The sequence below is a fragment of the Athalia rosae genome, chromosome 6 (assembly GCF_917208135.1).
Source record: "Athalia rosae chromosome 6, iyAthRosa1.1, whole genome shotgun sequence".
Lineage (NCBI taxonomy): Eukaryota > Metazoa > Arthropoda > Insecta > Hymenoptera > Athaliidae > Athalia > Athalia rosae.
In genome coordinates, this window is record NC_064031.1 from 2924746 (window position 1) to 2942231 (window position 17486).

General features: G+C 46.0%; 5 protein-coding genes across 7 annotated transcripts; 2 read left to right on the forward strand and 3 right to left on the reverse strand.

Annotated features, from left to right (window-relative positions):
* Window positions 1-5442: 5442 nt before the first annotated feature.
* LOC105688692 lies at window positions 5443-7853 on the reverse strand. Its single transcript, XM_048657216.1, has 4 exons — window positions 6492-7853; window positions 5950-6393; window positions 5661-5881; window positions 5443-5596 (listed from the first exon to the last, which is right to left on the reverse strand). The coding sequence occupies exons 1-4, from the start codon at window positions 6928-6930 to the stop codon at window positions 5525-5527; spliced, it is 1176 nt and encodes a 391-aa protein (XP_048513173.1). The 5' UTR covers window positions 6931-7853; the 3' UTR covers window positions 5443-5524.
* A 324-nt stretch (window positions 7854-8177) lies between these two features.
* LOC105688715 lies at window positions 8178-11946 on the forward strand. 2 transcript variants are annotated; one of them, XM_048657215.1, is made up of 3 exons: window positions 8178-10946; window positions 11031-11433; window positions 11516-11946. In XM_048657215.1, the coding sequence occupies exons 1-3, from the start codon at window positions 9130-9132 to the stop codon at window positions 11639-11641; spliced, it is 2346 nt and encodes a 781-aa protein (XP_048513172.1). In that variant the 5' UTR covers window positions 8178-9129; the 3' UTR covers window positions 11642-11946. The 2 variants fall into 2 exon arrangements, with proteins under 2 accessions (XP_048513172.1, XP_012260657.2); XM_012405234.3 differs by having other exon boundaries at window positions 8182-10946; window positions 11052-11433.
* LOC105688718 (coiled-coil domain-containing protein 124) lies at window positions 11858-13620 on the reverse strand. Of its 2 annotated transcripts, none has more exons than XM_048657218.1 (4): window positions 13379-13620; window positions 12690-12873; window positions 12334-12608; window positions 11858-12247 (listed from the first exon to the last, which is right to left on the reverse strand). In XM_048657218.1, exons 2-4 carry the CDS (start codon window positions 12846-12848, stop codon window positions 12052-12054), a joined length of 630 nt encoding a protein of 209 aa, XP_048513175.1. In that variant the 5' UTR covers window positions 12849-12873; window positions 13379-13620; the 3' UTR covers window positions 11858-12051. The 2 variants fall into 2 exon arrangements, with proteins under 2 accessions (XP_048513175.1, XP_012260659.2); XM_012405236.4 differs by having other exon boundaries at window positions 13396-13613.
* Window positions 12903-14320, forward strand: LOC105688719 (UPF0235 protein C15orf40 homolog). Its single transcript, XM_012405237.3, has 4 exons — window positions 12903-13360; window positions 13690-13789; window positions 13876-14003; window positions 14087-14320. Exons 1-4 carry the CDS (start codon window positions 13205-13207, stop codon window positions 14177-14179), a joined length of 477 nt encoding a protein of 158 aa, XP_012260660.2. The 5' UTR covers window positions 12903-13204; the 3' UTR covers window positions 14180-14320.
* On the reverse strand, window positions 14166-16626 carry LOC105688717 (arrestin domain-containing protein 2). The gene is made up of 6 exons (XM_012405235.3): window positions 15772-16626; window positions 15553-15677; window positions 15256-15473; window positions 15033-15179; window positions 14723-14944; window positions 14166-14647 (listed from the first exon to the last, which is right to left on the reverse strand). Exons 1-6 carry the CDS (start codon window positions 15882-15884, stop codon window positions 14456-14458), a joined length of 1017 nt encoding a protein of 338 aa, XP_012260658.1. The 5' UTR covers window positions 15885-16626; the 3' UTR covers window positions 14166-14455.
* Between the last annotated feature and the right edge of the window lie 860 nt (window positions 16627-17486).

A 17486-nucleotide genomic window follows, 5' to 3' on the forward strand; every position in this document is an offset into this window, starting at 1 on the left:
ATTATTTTTTATACGGAAGAATTTCAAAACGTCCGATGTTGGCCGATCGTTGAATACCGTAATAGGTGTAATATGAAAATAGATACACACGCGTACGTATCGCTTCTACGAAGGCCACCGATCGCCGTACCAATTTACCCCACTACTCCGATATCCTATCCTAATTCCACGATGGATAATATCCCGTCTCTCTCCGTCTCACGGGATAAGGATGTTACGCAGCCCCAACGATTTTATTACAATATCCTCATAAACATAAGACCGTAGACAAATATACATATAATACATTCGGTACAAAATTTGCATTCAGGTATAAAGTAATTCGGACATTCGCCTCGGGCGAACGTTATGGTGTTCGGTTAGAGGATTTTCCGCTGTATACCCATTCGAAATATTCCAATTCTACGAACATTATTCTACTCGCACGTTGTTAATTCCTCGCTCCTACTCGCCCACGAGGATTATCCCTTCGAATTGTCGTCAGGTAAATTTCACGTCCCGTACAACAGCGAATCAAATCCACGGCACTCGAGTCCCTACGATTTATTTTTCTCTTTTTCTCCCCGCTTAAGTACGAACATGGATCTTTGTCATCGATAAATAATTAGATAGCGAACGGGAAATAAATCTACGTTCAAAAGGAAATTGTGAGGTGACGTGCGACCGGCTTGTTACCGCGCCTACGCTCAGGCAGGATCTACGAGGCTAGAAAACGACGGGCAGAGAAGAAAAAAAAGGAGTAAAAAGTAAGAAGATTGTGAAAAAAATGATAATGAAAAAAAAAGAAAAAAAACAGAAAAAAAATGAAAGAGGGAGCAGTAATGGCGGTCGTGCAGGTGAGGGCAGGTGATCCTCGCGAGGGGGTCTCCGCGGTGCGATTAATCAGACGGACTAGCGGGGTGGATCGCGTCCCATCCGGGATGGGCGCCCCCGGAGCACGTTGTAATTATTTTTTATTTGTTGTGTCTACACGGCGGCGGACCGAGCAGAAACTCGACTTTCAAATTTTTCAGCTGCGACTCGAACGAAATTCATTTATGCCTCGTTGCATCTGCGAGCCGTTATAGAGTTGTACGATATTTCACGTTACGGCGCGACGGGTCATCGTTGTTTACCGCCGCGCGATGAGGAGAAAAGTAAAAAATGTCCCATCGAGCCGGCGGTTTTCGTCGTTGCACTTTGTCTCCGTTGCCAAATTTAGCGTTTCGTTTTAAAAATACACGTGAAAATCGAAGTAACGCGCGGCATCCCCGGTCGCGGGTTGCTGACCCGCGAGCATAGGCGGCGTTCCTTCTTACCGTCAACGTGTAACGTTTACAAAACGATAAATAATCGAATCTCGTGGACATCCGGCTTGCTGCCTACCGAGGGGACGACATTTCGTAATGTCTCGTCGTCGTTCGGACACCTCACCGGTTCCGTGCAATGGGGAAGTTGATTTAAAATAAAAGCCCGATCGTACGGAATACCCGGCGATCCGTTGCATTGTAGAGTCGATACCGAGATGGAATATGGAGAGAGAAATCTTTCGAGGGCCGATGGTTCCTGCGAAAAATCGAGGGAAAAATTAACCGCGAATCTTAGACGTTTTCTTTTTTTTTTTTGTTGCAAATAAGACACACGTGTGCGCGTGTCTGTGTGCACGTTGCGCATTATCGCCAACTGCAGAGAGCTACCCTCCCTTATAACGGTCGGGGTGATTAGTCGGTTTCCATTATTGCTGGCGTCGCAGGAGGCGTCTGTCTGTCCGTTTTGCTCTCTATATATTTTACGTGTACAATAATCCCCGGTGTTTCTGTTATTTTTGCAGTACAACCGCCTATACAATTACGTTATTACGAACGTAATTAGACAGCCAAAATTTTAGCGGCGGCGACTCGAAGACACGCGAGGGAGGTCTTCTCGTACGAACCCACGTCGTCCTTGTTTCCGAGTCTCGCGTGCCGTCGTAACTATACGGTCGGAGGGGTGAAGAAACAAATAAATGAAACCGTTCGCAACACCGAAGACAGCGACATATGCTGCTACCTCCTCGTCGTTTGGGTCGCACAACTCGCTTTGTTACCGAATTACCTATATTTACCCATACCTCCTTTTTTATACTCATTCCTTGTATTATTATGATATTTTTTTTTCCCTTTTTTTTCTTACTCATGTACATTCTCCACGCCGCTCGGACCTCGGCGGTCAACGAGCAACGGTCAATGCGGTTTACAGTCAATGCGCACCGCCTTGCCGCCAAGTTTGGCTTCCTGCATCCATGGCCATAATACCTTCTGCCGCTTCTTTGGCCGCGATATAAATATGTGTGTACTGTACGTGGGCACCGTCTTTTCTTGTGAAAAAAAAAAAGAAAAGAAAAAGAAAAAGAACGACGTCGTTGTTGTACTACAAGCGGAGCTTCTCAACGCCCGGTATTGTCAGATCTCATCTCTGCCCGTGACAATTACGCCATATTATATTCTTTTCTGATTTTCCGATGGTAGGGGAGGGGGGATCAGCTTTCGAAAAACGCTCTTGAGGGGCTCTCGGAATCAATAGCACCTCGTCAGCATTGAATTTCCGTTTTCCTACATCCGCTTATCTTCCGTATTTATCATCTCAGAGGAGTCGACGATTTTCCTTCCACTTTCCCATTGTATTTCGTACCTCGTATCGTTCGAGGACGGTCGAGTGCCGAGCTTAGCTTATGTAAAAATATTATTTTTCACCTCAGGCTACGCCTGAAAAATCTTAATAAACTTCTAACGTTGTATCCAAGGGGGTCTTCAAGGTCCGGGGGTGCCGCCCGCCGCGCGTTTTTCACGGGCCAGCGAACCTCTGCATACCCGTAGCGCGCGCGTCGCCTCGGCGTTAGACTGCCTCCTTCCGGCGGACGCGGACGTGCCCCCAATCATTTTTCGCCTCAAGGTTTCTCTGTATTTTATTTTATTACGAAGAGTTATAATGTAGAGATGTATGGAGAGAGGGAAACAAAAAAAAAAAGAAAACGTACGAGAATAGAAAAATAATAAGAGGAAGAGGAGAAAGAATGACCCTAGCGCAGCGCAGGGCGCGTGCCACATGCTATGCGTTACGGGGGTTGAGAGGTCCGGAATCCCGCGGGGGTTCTTCGGTTTCTTCTGGTCGTCGTTCGATCGTTGACGCGTGAAAAATTTAATATCCGGACTAATTTTAGCCACGAGTTATCCGAGGTGTGCCTAATACGGAAACGGTTGCAACCCGTACGAACGTCCCGCGCCCCGAGGGGGATTTTTTTAAACGATCGCGCGGGCTTCCGTCAACGTTTTTTTTTTTTTTTTTTTTTTTTTCTCTTTCGTATTTCCTTTTCATCGATTTCAATTTTTCGTTTACCCTAATAAAGCGGGATTCGAGGACGCGGAATTAGGATCGGACGGAGAACCATCTAGGGAATTGATCCAGCTCCCGTTTAGCTGCGAGTTTACATAACGCGTGGGTAGAAGAGCCAGACCAAATATTTTAAGTATACACGCGCTACCAATTCACTTAATCGGTATACCCTCATGAAGACGGATCTAATCGATTCGGATGATTGTTATAAAACCATCGGATCCGTCGTCGAGATGATTTATGGTATCGGACGTATTGTAATTATAAAATTGCTATTCGGATCTGAGGGAATATATATTTTCAAAAAAATATTCATACATTTTGCCGAACGATCGACGACGGCGAACGCGAACATCGTGAATAAATGCCAACTCCTCGATCGCGTTGAAATCGTTGGGAAAATCGATTTTAGTCCCGGTCGATGGTGGGTCAGGTGTACGTACGTACGTACAGGTATACGTAATTCCCGGACATTGTTTATTACGTACGTAATATAGACGGAGGAGAATCCCGTGCGTATCCCTCGTGTTACGTGTGTGTTACACGTGTGTAAATAGGTGCGACTCGTGTGCACCGAGAGACACGGGGACGTCGTTCCCACGCCGATCAGAAGAGAATCGTAGCAGGAGAAGGAGGAGGATCGTCGGCTGCGAGGAACGCTTTCGCTTTCTCATCCAGACTTTGCCGTGTCAAAGTCCATCGCAGGGCGCGACCGGGAAGACCCCCGACGCGCTCCACGGCAAAAATTATTCGCAAGACGACGAGGAGCTTCTATTTCTTGATTCCTTCGCACCTGCCGCTACGTCCGAGAAGCACCTCGGCGTTTCTGGTCGGCCGACGTCGCTCTACCTGAAAATCTCTCGCATTATGATAATTATGTAAATGGTAAAAGCGCGATGAGAAGACAAAGACTCGCGAGGCGTGGCTTTCGATCGCTTTGATTCGCTTTGGAAATAAATAAAACGGCGTGACAGTGTAATTGGGTATAATCACTAATTTTACTCCGAGTAAATTAGCCGCGATATTTATTTCCCATTAAGTTTTACAAGCGGTGGTCGTTACGCTTTTATATCGTCGTTAATGTAATGGGAATCGAAAGGAACTAACTATCCGCGCGATGAGAAAACGAGTCTCTTCGACGACGAGGGATTTCTCGAACGGATTCGCGTTACACTCGCAATATAGTATACGGAAAGTGAAAAATCGAATTATCAACCGACGAATCCGCAAAAAGTTCGGTCGATCGAAGATCGCGAACGAGCTGCGAACCGTGATAGAGAGAAAGAAAAAAAAAAAAAACAGAAGAAAAATAATAATTCATTTAATTTTTTTTCACCTCATATCCCGTCGTGAATTTGCGTTTTCTCTCGAGTGCCGGTCCGCGCGTTAATTCGAAGAAGTGAGCGAACACCGAGTTGAATTAAAAAGAGCGCTGGCCAGCAGCTTCGATACTCGAAGGTCTGGAGAGCGGCGAAGTGCAACCGACCCAAACTACGAGTTGTCATGATAACCGTGACGAGGGGAACGTGCGAAGCAATTAATAGGAAACGGGTGAGTATCCGTACCGAGTACACGCTAGATATCGTACAAAAGAAACTTGGGCGTCTAAAAAACTCGGCAAAGATCTGGGTCGCCCGTTATAAAAATAATCGCGATATTCGCAATCGCTTCTAGAAACTGTATCATCAATTTTCGCTTCGACGAAAATTTTTATCCACGCAAATTCCGGCTCGCAATGAAGTCTTTTTTTCAAAGGTGAGGATCCGAAACGGCCCTCTTTCCCTCCTCTCGCCCCGGACGGAATTTCGTTTTCCTAACTAACCGATCGATCGAACGATCGATGAATTATTTCATTCACTCGAGAATCTACCCACGGTTGGTATACCTCTACTTTTCCATCGGCATCGCCGACGCTGCTCGTCTCGTACCTCGGCCGATGGACACCGTTTATCGTCGAGAAGCAGCGTATACAACGACTTCGCCTTCGCCTCCAAGGTGGAAAAAAAAAAAAAAAAAAAAAAAACGGACCAGTGTTTTGCAACGCCGTGGTTCCGGAACTTGAGATCGCAAGTAAGTCTATTCGAGATCACCGTTCGTTCAATTTTTCATTTATTTCTATATGTATAGACACAGCGATAAATTTTTCAAAAAATTTCGCACACTTTCCCGCTTATCAGCAGGAAGGATCGCATCTCCCCCGTTGATAAGGATAAGGATGTTCGCAGCCGGAGCAGTCCACTCGAATCTGTAATTAGGGCCGATATTAGACGACGGAATTAAGAAAATTTCACAACCCGCTGTTCACCGACCTGTTGCTGCTGCTGCTGCTGCTGTGAAAAGCAGAGCCAGATATTCGTGTAGGGACATCCGTTTCCGATCGATCCGAAACCGATCCCGGAACCGATTCCTATCCCAAAAGTAACTTGCGGTACCATCTGAATTTGAGGGATCAGGGAAAGACTGGGACTCGGAAACCAGGGCTGAAATCCTGGCGATGGCCTCCTCGGGAATCCCGGCTCGCGGGGCGGATCTGGGAATAAAAAAGGTAACCGACGAGGTGATCGAACGATCGACAACTCGATAAAAAATAATACGCACTGTCGTGTCCAGTTTTATCCCTGCACGTGGCGTTATCCTTCCTCCATCGGTCTACATCATCCTTTCTCTCATTTCCCACGTCCCCGCGGCCACCTTTTTCCGCTTTGTCGCCGGTTTGGGGGTTGGTCAGTATCACGTTCGTGTTGTTCAGATAATTTCTGATGTCGATACTGGTGGTGAGGTTCGCGATCGGTCCGAATCCCCAGGGTAATTCGTTGGCTGTTTTCCCTCCGTTTTCGTCACAGTTCTCACCGTCGTTGCAAGCGCTTTCGTACTCCGTTATCCTGTGATGTATTTCTTTGGTTTTTTTCAAGCAACGATCGTAACAGATTTCCGCACACGGACCGGCTACTTGGGATCGCCTGCAGGACTCCCTTTCGCACTCCTCCATGCAGTTGGAACCGCCGTTCGACGCGCCGTTTTTACCTGGTGACAAAATTTCGACTGCCGCAACGAGGCGTCGTTCGGAAAAATCAGAGGACAAGGTAAAAACCGGAGGAAGAATAATTTATTTCTCGTCGAGGGAGAGTCTCAACATTTACCAGTGGCTAACGGCGCGTTGTGTCTTCTGTGCCTCTGTAAACATCTTACGTAGGATTTGTGGTCTTTGTGGGGGCAAATCGAACCATGGAATCTCCACGTTGTCGCGCTCGTCGAATTTTGCTCTTTTTCATTCGGCGACGTTTTGGGATCCGCCGGTGTCGAACTCGTCTCTCCATTGGTCGCGACGATATTGACAACGACGTAAATACCGATTATCGCGAAACTTCGAATTGCCAGACGCATCGCTCGTAAAGTATGCGCGAGTGTAGAAGATGACGAGAAACTGTCGGGTTTGTGGGTGCGACGTCGCGTCTTACCGCGCGCCTTATATACGGAAATAAAGAGCAAACAAGGTGGTAGTCGGTTGTATTCTCGTCGAAGTTTGCGCAAGTAACGCAAACTTGGCGTACGCGTAGGGCGATGCACTCTTTTTCCCATCTCGCGCCCGGGTCACAAACGTTGACAACGCGCTATACAACTTCGGATGAATAATTGCTCGTAACTTTACGACGAATAGGATAGGCGGGTCGTTTAATCCGACGCACTCGTGTTTATAGAATACCTAACGAGATAACGATACCATTCGCTCGAACCAACGTTACTCCGTACACCCACGGTGTACCCACCACCGCGTGCGTACATTTTCTGCACCTGTATGCAGAAAATTATCGCGAAAGGGGATGCGATAACGTCGTACGGTGTACGATGCGCGTATGAATATGTATATTACATCTTCGTTGTAGTTTGCAAAGTTTTATTCCTGCACAATTTTCTCAACCTATTTGTTGTGTGAAATAAATCGGAACGTTGAAAGTTAAGCGGCGCACGGTGAATCGCGTGACCTACATCGACGGAAAAGGTCCGTTAGATTTTTCCAAATTCATTTCCACGTCGTCCGCGACCGCAATAAACCTCGGAGACTTTATGGATTCGTGGCCCATATTTTTTCTCATTGTTAACCGCTAGACGACGAGTGGCACGCACGTGTAACCGGTGTAGTTGCGGGTACGTTATAACTGTTATCGAAACGAAGCGAAACTCTGGGTAGCTAATACGCTTGATAATGAATTACCGAATTTCGTTCACGTACGGAAGGAATATTCGCTTCGTTCGATTATCGTTATTATAACTCGTGTATAGTTATTGGACGATTAACGGCTGTAACGCGTTACACGTCTCCGTTAAATTCGGTCGAAGCAAACGACACCACGTAATTCGTACAAGAACGCACAACGTCGACGCGGTTACGCAAACCTGCACGATATAAAATAGCAGATAAAACATTTTACAGGTACATGTGTGCGTGTGTGTGCGCGCACGACACGCTCGAATACGGACGTGTAACGTATTCCACCGGCGATGACGCTGCGTTGTTTAAACAAAAAAAAAAAGTCACGCATTAATCTAGGTGTGTTTAGACGTTCTGGAGCTGCGAGAGAGAGAAAAAAAAAAAAAGAGGAATTCCGGGGAAAAAGAAAAAAAAAACCGCTCGTACAGAGGGGGTTTTCAGGGGGGCCCCTCTGCTGCGTACGCGTGTTCGTTCAACATCGGAATCGGCATTGAGATTCAGGTTGTTTGTTGTCTTTGGCGCAGCGTCCGTTCTCTTAGGTTGTTCGAAGTATAGACGGCGAAGCAAAGTAACGGTACAACTTGGGGCCCCTCGGCGCACCGCGTTCAGTATTGAGACGCAGCCCCGCGCTATGGTCTGCCGTGGCGTGCCCGAGCTTATGGCCGTGCTATGGCCGCCGTGACCTAAACGCCAGTGTCAATCGTGTCTAATTTTTACTCGTTATTATTGCCCCGTTTTACTGTACGTACGTACTGCAAGGGAGACCGAAGAACGGAGAGAGAGAGAGAGAGAGACAAGGTACGGAACGGCGTGATATCGGAGTAGTCGAGGGGCGTACGCGTCGAAGAAACGATCGAAGGAGGTCTTCGGTGTACTTTGAATTTTCGTCGATTCGTGGCGAGACGTTGCACACCGCATGGGATATTTTCTAAACAAGAAAGTTTGCGGGAAAGCGACTGCACAGCGCCGTTCATTTTCCACGGTTCAGCGACGACGTTCTACCATTTGAAATCGGAAAGCCCGTGCGCGATGTGAAGATTTTTTTTTTTTTTTTTTCGCGTTCGATTTCGGCTGATTTAAACTCGAAGAAATCGAACAATTTACGCTGTTCTGCTGTTTCGCGTTATCCAACGGGCGTTCTTCTTTTATTCGTTCTTCGACGATATCCCCGCTCCGCCGATGTTTCGAACGCGTGGTGAACGATCGAGTTTTTCCCCAAAGTGGTGACGGCGGACGTAGGTTGTTTTTTTTTTCTCCGTCTCTTTTACTCTCGTTTCATTAATCTCGTTTAAACCCGTAACGTCACGAGCTGGTTCAATCCGTTCGTGTGAAGTCGGTGTATACGTGCCCGCGAAAATTCCGCCTTCTTCGAGCATGCGTCGAGCCGAGGAACTGCGATTGGCGAAAAGTTTTTTTTACTCCCTGATCGCCGATGCATCGAGGATAACGTCGTAGTCATGCTATCGTTGTGAGTTGAGCGTAGGCGGTACCCCAAAAAAGAGACACGAGTGTTAATTTCTTCACCGTTCGACAAAACTCTGATTGTAAAATATATAAATGCAAAAAAAATGCACGAAACGGAAGTGAAATCGTCGCCTCCCTCGACTGAAAATTCCGAAGAAGAAGGTCCGTCCTGGTACCGCAGGTGTTTGAACTACGTGAGGAACCACGGTCGCGTGGACCCTGCCAAGGTTGAATTTCCGCACTGCGATTTTTTCATCGTCGGACAACGCAGAACATTGAGGATCCTAAAACCGACGTTGAGGGGCCGGTGGTTCTACGATTCTAATAACGATAGACCCGAATCGTTGAACGACAATTTTTTCACCAGATGGTCAAAGAGGCCGCATCCCTCGGGAAACTGCCGGTGTTCATTCAGGCAATCGGCCCGACTCAGTTCCACCGAGGAACAGATCATATCGGCCGAGATAAACAGGATCAGGAACAGCCTATGCGAGGCTGAAAAGAACGGTCAGGACCTCGAGGAGATCGAGAGAACGGTGGCTATCAATTTGGAGAATTTGATCCCCGTGACGAACGAGCCGAAAAAAAGTAGCCTCGTCAACGATGAGGGTAAAGTCCCGGAGGAGAAAATAATCAAGAATAAAATTATCCAGGATCTCGAGAGGTACATCAACGATCTTCTGCAAGAAATTGTTACCGACTCCGTGAAGTTCGTGGCAGACGCCGAGAAGCTCACCGGACGTAAGGAAGACGATTTCGATGAAAAGAACGAGGACGACGTCGATGCGAAAGTTTACAGGAACGGTTGCATCACCGCGAATCTCAAGGATAGCGTGGACGCCTTCGTTAACATAAACTTCGCCTTTCTTGGAAACGAAAACGACAACGAGAGCGACAGGAAATCCGACTTGCAGCGCAGCGAGAGCGGTAAATCTGTGGATTCTGACGTTGCCAAACGAAATCTGCAGGATGCATCGACAGGATACGAGAATCCCGGATATTTGGGATCCTGCAGCGATCCGGACGCACTCGAATTTTACCTCAACAGACCCGTGAGCAAAAATTCCGCTCGTTGTCCACTCCAGGATCAGTTGGATTGCGTCGATTCCGGTATAAACAGCGTTGAGACCGTTGAATTTCAACCGGATCAGGAACCCAGTCTGGAGGAATCGCTGATGGAGATAATCGACGCTAAATTGGGTCGGACGCATATCAGAAAAAGCTGGGAAGACTTCAAAGGTTCTCCAAATGAAATAACCGAAGAGGTATCGCCGGATCGGAAAGAACAGCAGATTTCGGATCGGGATAACGAAGTGACGCTCGAAAAGGACACCGACTCGGACGAACGAAATACTCCCAAAGACCTCGCACCTCTGGACGAAGTCGGTGTGGAACCCCAATTTCAAAAGCTCCGACTGGAGTTCACCGGCAAATCTTCGACTTTGGAGGACGTACAGTTGCGAAAGAAATCCCTCCCTTCGTTGCGGCGAAAGAATCGATCCTGCGATCCTTTCGGTAGACCGCACGAGGATCTCCTGGATCTCGATGAGCGCAAGGAATCGGATTCGTCCCCGGAATATCTCGGGCAATGCGAGTCGAAGACGACGGAAGACTCGGGTTCGTCGGCGTACGCCGAGGATCCTCGTGAGTTGGTGCTTTTCCGTAAAAATCGAAAGCCCACCATCGTTTTCCTCCACGGATACGGTTCCAGCGCCGACGTTTTCGAACGACAATTGGAATATTTTTCGAATCTCGGCTACCCCTGCATCGCCCCCGACATGCTGGGACACGGTCTCAGTTCCGCTCCCGATCGCCCTCGGGATTATCACTTCAACAAATTGTTCAAAGATCTCGAAGTCCTCCTTCATCACTACGCCTTCAGACCGGGACAGAAGTGCGTCCTGGTCGCGCACAATTATGGGTAAAAAAAACAAAAAAAAACAAAAAGAAAATCTCCTCGATTCCGATATCCCTTCGACGATCCGATCGAACGCGATAAAATCAGTCCTCGAATTGTTCGTTCCAGTTGCAGTTTGGCCGCGGCCATGGCCTGTAAATACGACAGTAATATACATCAGTTAGTTCTGATATCCGGAGGTGGTCCAACCCCCTTGGCTCGTCCGAGTGCTGAGGGTGCAGCTCATTGCTGTCTTCGAGCATTGGTAGCTCCTCTTCTCGTTTGCGGACTTCGGAGAGAGGTCATGTATTCCCCGAGGGGAAGACAGCACCCTTACTGCGGTACGGAATCACCGGAACAGCGGCCGTCCCACATGAAATACGTCCTCGACGGCATGGAGTGGCCGGACGGCGAGTACACTTTTTACAGGAGGGTTTGCACCCCGACTCTTCTGGTTCACGGACTCAGGGACAACGAGGTGTCGCTCGTTCAGGAATGCCAGATGGAAAGAGTGAGTTTGATCAACGAAAGATAGCGACGGAATCCTTTTGCGGGGGGGTTTTCTCTTTTCTCAGTCGATTGGATTTTTGCAGACAATGGTAAAGGCGTTTCTCGAAGCACTACCCTCCGCCGGTCACATTCCGATGATGGACTGTCCCGATCAATTGAACCACATGATACACTGCTTCATCGATTTGTGGAAGAATAAAAAGTGGTAGGAAAAAAAACGAATTTCACCGTGTGGAAAGAAAAAGAAGCGCGTCCGTTGGCCGACTGTTGTAGTTCTCGTTGTTTTTGTTGTTGTTCTTGTTACAATTGTTGCTGATAATTATTAGAGGCTCTGGAAGCGATCGCGAGCGGGGCCGTAAAGCAGAGTAATGAAAGGTTCGAAGCAGGAAGCGAGTAATATACCAAAGATAATCATTTGTACGATGTTTTTCTATCGCATTGTAAGTAATATCCTTCCGAAGCATAATTTATTATTCATTTACAATAAAGAATTGTTCTTTTTTTTTTCATATAATCACATTTCCATCTTCGATACGTGCCCACGACGAGAGCTAGGATAGAATACCTTGCGGCAATTTATTCCACAGTAATGGGAACTTCGACCGACCTCGAGTACATTTTAGCGATTCTGGAGTCTTTGGTTCAACGGATTGTCCGGCGATTTCATCCATTCTTTTCTCAGAATCTGTTTCAACTGACTCAATCGCAGGGTGGGATTCTGTTCCTTGATCAAAGGCATCATACGCTCTTCGAATGCGGTGTAAGCGGCCTTCAGTCTTTTCTCAGGATGGCGGTCGGTTTCCGAATCCTTCGCGCTGTTTCGAATCATTTTTTTTTAAATTCAACCCGAAGCTCGGAAAATGGCAAGTTTGAAATTTTTTGATAATTTTAAAACTCTTACCCTAGAACCGTTAAGGCCTCGTCGATACCGTGGGCGGTTTCTCCGTCGAGGACGATTCGGTTGATGTTCTCTTCCAGGGGGAGTTCGGGTTCCTCTTCCTTCTTCTTCTGAGCCGCTTGATTCCTCCTTTCGGTTTCGGCTTGAATTTCGGCTCTCGTCAATTTCGCCGCTGTTTGTTTGCCACCGACCTTTATACTGGACATTTCTTTCTCCAGGAGGGCCTTTGCCTCAGCTTTTTTCTCGAGTTGCTGCAAGCGCTTCTTCTCCATCTCCTCCTGCAATTCGAGAATCGGAAATTCAACAAGTAAGTCTCGAGTTGATTACTTCAATCGAATAAAGAGATTGATTTCGTTCACCTGTTTCTGTTTTTTCTTTTGCAATTGTTTGTCGTCATCTTGCCACGCCTTGTCCTCGGCTTCTTGGGCTTTTTTTGAAATCTCGGCGTCCTTAACGGCCGCTTTTCGCGCCCTAGCTGCAACAGCCTTGCTGTTTTCACCCACGAATTTCTTCGGCATTTCGATCAGCGGTACGAATATTTGTCTGCAATAGAAAGGAAATAATCGAATCGTTGCACCTTCGAAAAATTTCCGATCGAAGGACAATATTGAAATTTCTCTTCGTCAACAAAACGTGGTTTCAAGAGGAATTTGAAAAGCTCTGTTTGAATCGTGGGGATTTTTCCTGTCGCATAGTTACTAGCTCTGCCACAGCTGCCCTCCTCTTTCCCCTCCGTTGCTACGCACCCGACCCGGTCGGTATAGTCTGATAGTCGGAAATATTCGTGGAAAAGCTATATGATGTGCTGGATATTCGGAGAATCGAATGTTTAAACGTAACAACACTATTTTTTAACTGGAAAGGAGGGCGGCAAATGTTGAGGAATGCGTGTTTCAAATTAACGACGAGATTTTTGGGTGGAATTGAAGGGGAATTGTGTGGAAAAGAAATTCAATCGAGAGGAGAAATGTCGACGAAGAGTAATGGCTCGAAAAAAAATGGAAAGGGAAAAAAAAATCCACAAATCGAGGTGAGTATAACCACAGACCCGAATATATCACTCACTCAGAACTTCAAAAAGCGATCCGAATTTTTTCTCTCGATCATCTGTGAAAACAATATGACATTTCAACGAAACGTGGAGCGTCGTCCACCGAAACTCCAAAATGCTGCTCCACTCGTTCGATAACAATATAACGCCTAGCTTGGCAACCTACAGAAATCAAGTCACCAGATAATCTCACCATCGAATTTTATCAGAGTATTTGAGCTTTGAATCCAATCTATGAATTTATTGGAATATAAAATATATTTTACGAAGTTTCTGAATTATTTTAATTTTCTCTGAAATTCTTCCAGAATTTTCAGACTCAACCTTGTCCAGTCACCCTGGATAAAAATGGTCACGTGAACATCAAAATTCAAGCTAAGCCGGGAGCAAAGCACAATAATATAACCGGTACAAACGACATGAGCCACAGATCGCTCTGCGAGAATTCGAAATATCAATTAACAGGTTTTTTTCTTTCTCCTTTCTTTTCGAAGACATATCCGACGAGAGCGTCGGAGTTGCAATTTCGGCACCACCGGTAGAAGGTGAAGCTAATACCGAACTCGTTAAATATTTGGCGGCAGTTTTGGGAGCGAGGAAATCCGACGTGTCTTTGGACAGAGTATAAATGAAACTCATGGAATTCAAATAATTAAGAATATTTCGAACGATCGCTGTTTCAGTTGGAAACCTTTACTCTTTCAGGGTTCAAAGAGTCGGCAGAAGGTCGTGATTGTCGAAGGAACTACGGTAGAAAAGGTGTTGGAAAAACTTCGCGAGGAGATGAAGGAAAGTTGATATTAAATTTGTCGATTTATTTCATTGGACGTGTGTCGTTTAGATCTCGTGTCATCTCTAATTTAGTACGTATTTATGTATGAAGAGAAATCTGTTAAACATAACTGTACATAAAATATATATTAAATTATTATCAATTAATCTCGAGTAATAACATATGGTAAATATCGTGGGTATACGAATCTTATGATAAATAATTATCTCTATTTTTAATAATTATAAAGTTTGTTAAATAATTAATATGGCGATCTGTACGTGAAGAAAAGCACCGCAATTTTATTCCTGGACGTCGAAGGCCTTGTCGTCGAGCCAGGGCCTGAATATCGGCAATGTCGAAGGATAATGAGCACCGCGTTTAGAAGGCGCCGTTCCCGCTGGGACTCCTTCCGGTCTCAGAGGGTAAGTTGCCAGTACTATCGGTATTTGAAGTTTAATTTCTTTGTCCAGACTCTTCGGCGTTATGACGAACTGACGAGAAGAAAAACAATACGTTACATGCGGAGCTCGAAAACATTTTCTTTTCAGGGATTAAAATGTACTCACGTAGACGTGGTAGAGGATATTGATCAGGTGACATCCCCTCAAATTCGTCGGTGGCAGGGGGGGAACGTACATCTGTTCGTTCAGCCACTCCTCGCCATCTCCGGGGCGGATTTTACCCCTGGAAACGCTCGCCAATTCCCGCGTTTCGCTGGCCAGAACTTTTCCCCGACACATGTACTGGATCGTCTCCGTGAGCGAGGCCTTCGTCGATTTCATCGTCACCTATATGGGATCACAGGGAACCGCAGATTTTTGCTTTTGTTCATTTTATCTATCCCCAATTTTCCATCCCGTAACGAGGTAACCAGACCTTGCTGCGGTTGCTAACGGTAGCCGAAATTCCGATCGTCTCCCCGGGGACGTAACCACCTCGGTCTAAGCTCACCCGGCAGAAAACCGGACCCCCGGAAACGCAAGAAACTCCGACTTTCTGCTCCACTTCGAGTCTAGCCGGTTGCTGGAATGGAAATAACGTAGTCGTCAAAATCATTCGATGGTATTTTTGGCTCTCTCTAAGTTCGAGTCCACGTTACCGCTAATATCGGGGGTTCGAGGTTCAGGTCGATGGGATTCATGACGATGAAAACTTGCTGATTTTTGTGCGTCAGACCGCCAGGTTCTCTCAACGCTGCTTTGCAAAAATATTGCACCCATCCGTGTTTTCCAAGGAAAGTAGAAGGCAGTCCGAGAGGTAGTCCCAGCTTGAATGGGAAGCTGTGAATCCCTGGGGACAACAACGAGGGACCTTCTCCTGTAAGAATTCGAGCATTTTATTAAATTAATACATTTTCACTCCATCAAAAGTGCCGGGAAATATCAACAAGTTTTACCTGGCTCCCCGAGGAGTCTCATGCGAAAATCGATGTAGTTCTCTCTGTCGTACACACGCTCCGCCCTCTGACTTCGCACCCTGACCACCCCTTCGCCCACGACGTGAAAATGCAGACCGGAGACACTGTGAAAGAATTTGGTAATTTTATAATTTTATAATGAAAATTTTTACCGACCGCATACGGTGAGAACGATGAAATAATATCTTCAAAACTTACTACGCCTCGTCGTCCAGCTCTATGAGCACCCTCCCCGAGAGAAAATGTCCCGGAAAATAGAGAAGGTTCGTATTGTCGAACAGTATTAAAAACTTGCTCAGTTTTCTCGTCATTTTTTTTTTTGTTTTTTCAGTTTATTTTCGAGCGTGCGTCAACAGGTGTTTCAAGACTAGTTCTAACGTCACACATCTAATAACTGTCTCTCTTGCGCTAACCCACACTGAATCCACGATCACCTATACCCACACGAATAACTTGCACTCCGATAAATTACCTCTACGTACGCGAGCCTCGTAACGTATAATAATCGAAAGTTTTTTAAACTTTGCCAGCTATATTTTACGAGTGATACGTGATCGGTTATACGAGCCTCGTACTTTTACGCGTTTCTACGCAAAAGAAAAAGAAATTTCGAAACACTTTCCTTTGAATCAATTAACGCATCGACGATGTGAAATTATTCATTTTTCATCAACAGAAAGTGCAACGCAGTGAGAAGAAGAATGTCTGGCGCAAGAGACGCCCCGACTGTATGCAGAAGTGCAGCAAAAAATTTTTCTCTTTCTTCCTTTTCCTTTTTTTTATTTTTTGTTTTCATCTAATAAGATGTAGTAACACCGGACGTTGCGTCACTGTACAGTTACTCGAAAGGCTCGCTATTATCCGTTAATTTTACGTGCGTTTTTTTAGCTCCTCTCGAAAAACGTCCGAATTATTTTACGACGGAGCGACGCGAACCCCCGCACCACTTTCGGGATATCTCAAGCGAATTTCGCTACGAAATAATTTCGACACATCTTGACGCGGCATCGAACTCACCCGAGCCTTCGACACTGGCGCTCGAGCACGCTTCGCGACCTTGCCTATTCCTGCCCATTCTTGGTGCTCGTTTCACTTTCGCTTCCCTCCTCGTACGAACCACGGTGAAACGTTCACCAATCGGAAGGCGAAGAACGGAACGTACCTGACATCAACGGCCAATGGCAAACTCGCGTTTTGTACGTGGGATAAAACGATGCTGCATTGTGAGAGAAAATGAAAACGATTATTCAACTTGCCGATCGTTCTCTACCATGAAAAAGATTTTTTCAAGCTTATAGAAATAATTTTTCAAGTGCCGAAACGATGATGTCAAATTTTTGGAAATCGTTGAAGATGTTCTGAATATCGGATGAAGGAAAATTGTTAATTTTGCCAATGGTGTCGGGTAATGCGAAAAAAAATGTGTCTATCATCGTGAGACAGAAGATAGAAGAATAAATTGTCCTAATTGAATGTTGAATAAATGAGGAATAGATTATTGAATGAATTAAAAGTGATTCTGCAAAATGGTTACGGTAACGGAACAAAATGAACAGCTTCAAATTTTTCGAATGCATTCAAGATGGGGTAGCACGCTGGGGGCAGTTAGATAAACGCGGGTCATAAATAAAATTGAAATCGTTTTAATTGTGAGCAAATTTAGCGAGCAAATTTAGCATTTAACTCAGTGACAGAAAAAGAAGTTAACGTGCGATGAGGATTGATCATTTTTTTCTTTCAGTGACGAGAAGCGGAAGATGAGATTCATCGAATTAGTTGGTCGGCCAAATATGGATGGCGCCATGAGTTTATTTCCATTCGAAGCTCACTCGAACCGTCTCCTTGATCCTTGTGATCCTGTTCACATACTTTACCAATGGAGGGCAAGAGGGTGAAACTACCCTTACAACACC

Coding starts and splice junctions, on each gene's coding strand:
- LOC105688719 (XM_012405237.3), top strand. CDS start 13,205: ATGTTGAGGAATGCGTGTTTCAAATTAACGACGAGATTTTTGGGTGGA. Junction 13,361..13,689: donor AAAAAAATCCACAAATCGAG/GTGAGTATAACC, acceptor AAATTCTTCCAG/AATTTTCAGACTCAACCTTG. Junction 13,790..13,875: donor AAAGCACAATAATATAACCG/GTACAAACGACA, acceptor TTCTTTTCGAAG/ACATATCCGACGAGAGCGTC.
- LOC105688692 (XM_048657216.1), bottom strand. CDS start 6,930: ATGGGAAAAAGAGTGCATCGCCCTACGCGTACGCCAAGTTTGCGTTAC. Junction 6,394..6,491: donor CAACGCGCCGTTAGCCACTG/GTAAATGTTGAG, acceptor TCGTTGCGGCAG/TCGAAATTTTGTCACCAGGT. Junction 5,882..5,949: donor GGATAAAACTGGACACGACA/GTGCGTATTATT, acceptor TTTTATTCCCAG/ATCCGCCCCGCGAGCCGGGA.
- LOC105688717 (XM_012405235.3), bottom strand. CDS start 15,884: ATGACGAGAAAACTGAGCAAGTTTTTAATACTGTTCGACAATACGAAC. Junction 15,678..15,771: donor GAGCTGGACGACGAGGCGTA/GTAAGTTTTGAA, acceptor ATTCTTTCACAG/TGTCTCCGGTCTGCATTTTC. Junction 15,180..15,255: donor TCGAACCCCCGATATTAGCG/GTAACGTGGACT, acceptor TTTCCATTCCAG/CAACCGGCTAGACTCGAAGT.
- LOC105688715 (XM_048657215.1), top strand. CDS start 9,130: ATGCACGAAACGGAAGTGAAATCGTCGCCTCCCTCGACTGAAAATTCC. Junction 10,947..11,030: donor CTGGTCGCGCACAATTATGG/GTAAAAAAAACA, acceptor CGATAAAATCAG/TCCTCGAATTGTTCGTTCCA. Junction 11,434..11,515: donor AGGAATGCCAGATGGAAAGA/GTGAGTTTGATC, acceptor GGATTTTTGCAG/ACAATGGTAAAGGCGTTTCT.
- LOC105688718 (XM_048657218.1), bottom strand. CDS start 12,848: ATGCCGAAGAAATTCGTGGGTGAAAACAGCAAGGCTGTTGCAGCTAGG. Junction 12,609..12,689: donor AAAAGAAAAAACAGAAACAG/GTGAACGAAATC, acceptor CTCGAATTGCAG/GAGGAGATGGAGAAGAAGCG. Junction 12,248..12,333: donor GAGGCCTTAACGGTTCTAGG/GTAAGAGTTTTA, acceptor GATTCGAAACAG/CGCGAAGGATTCGGAAACCG.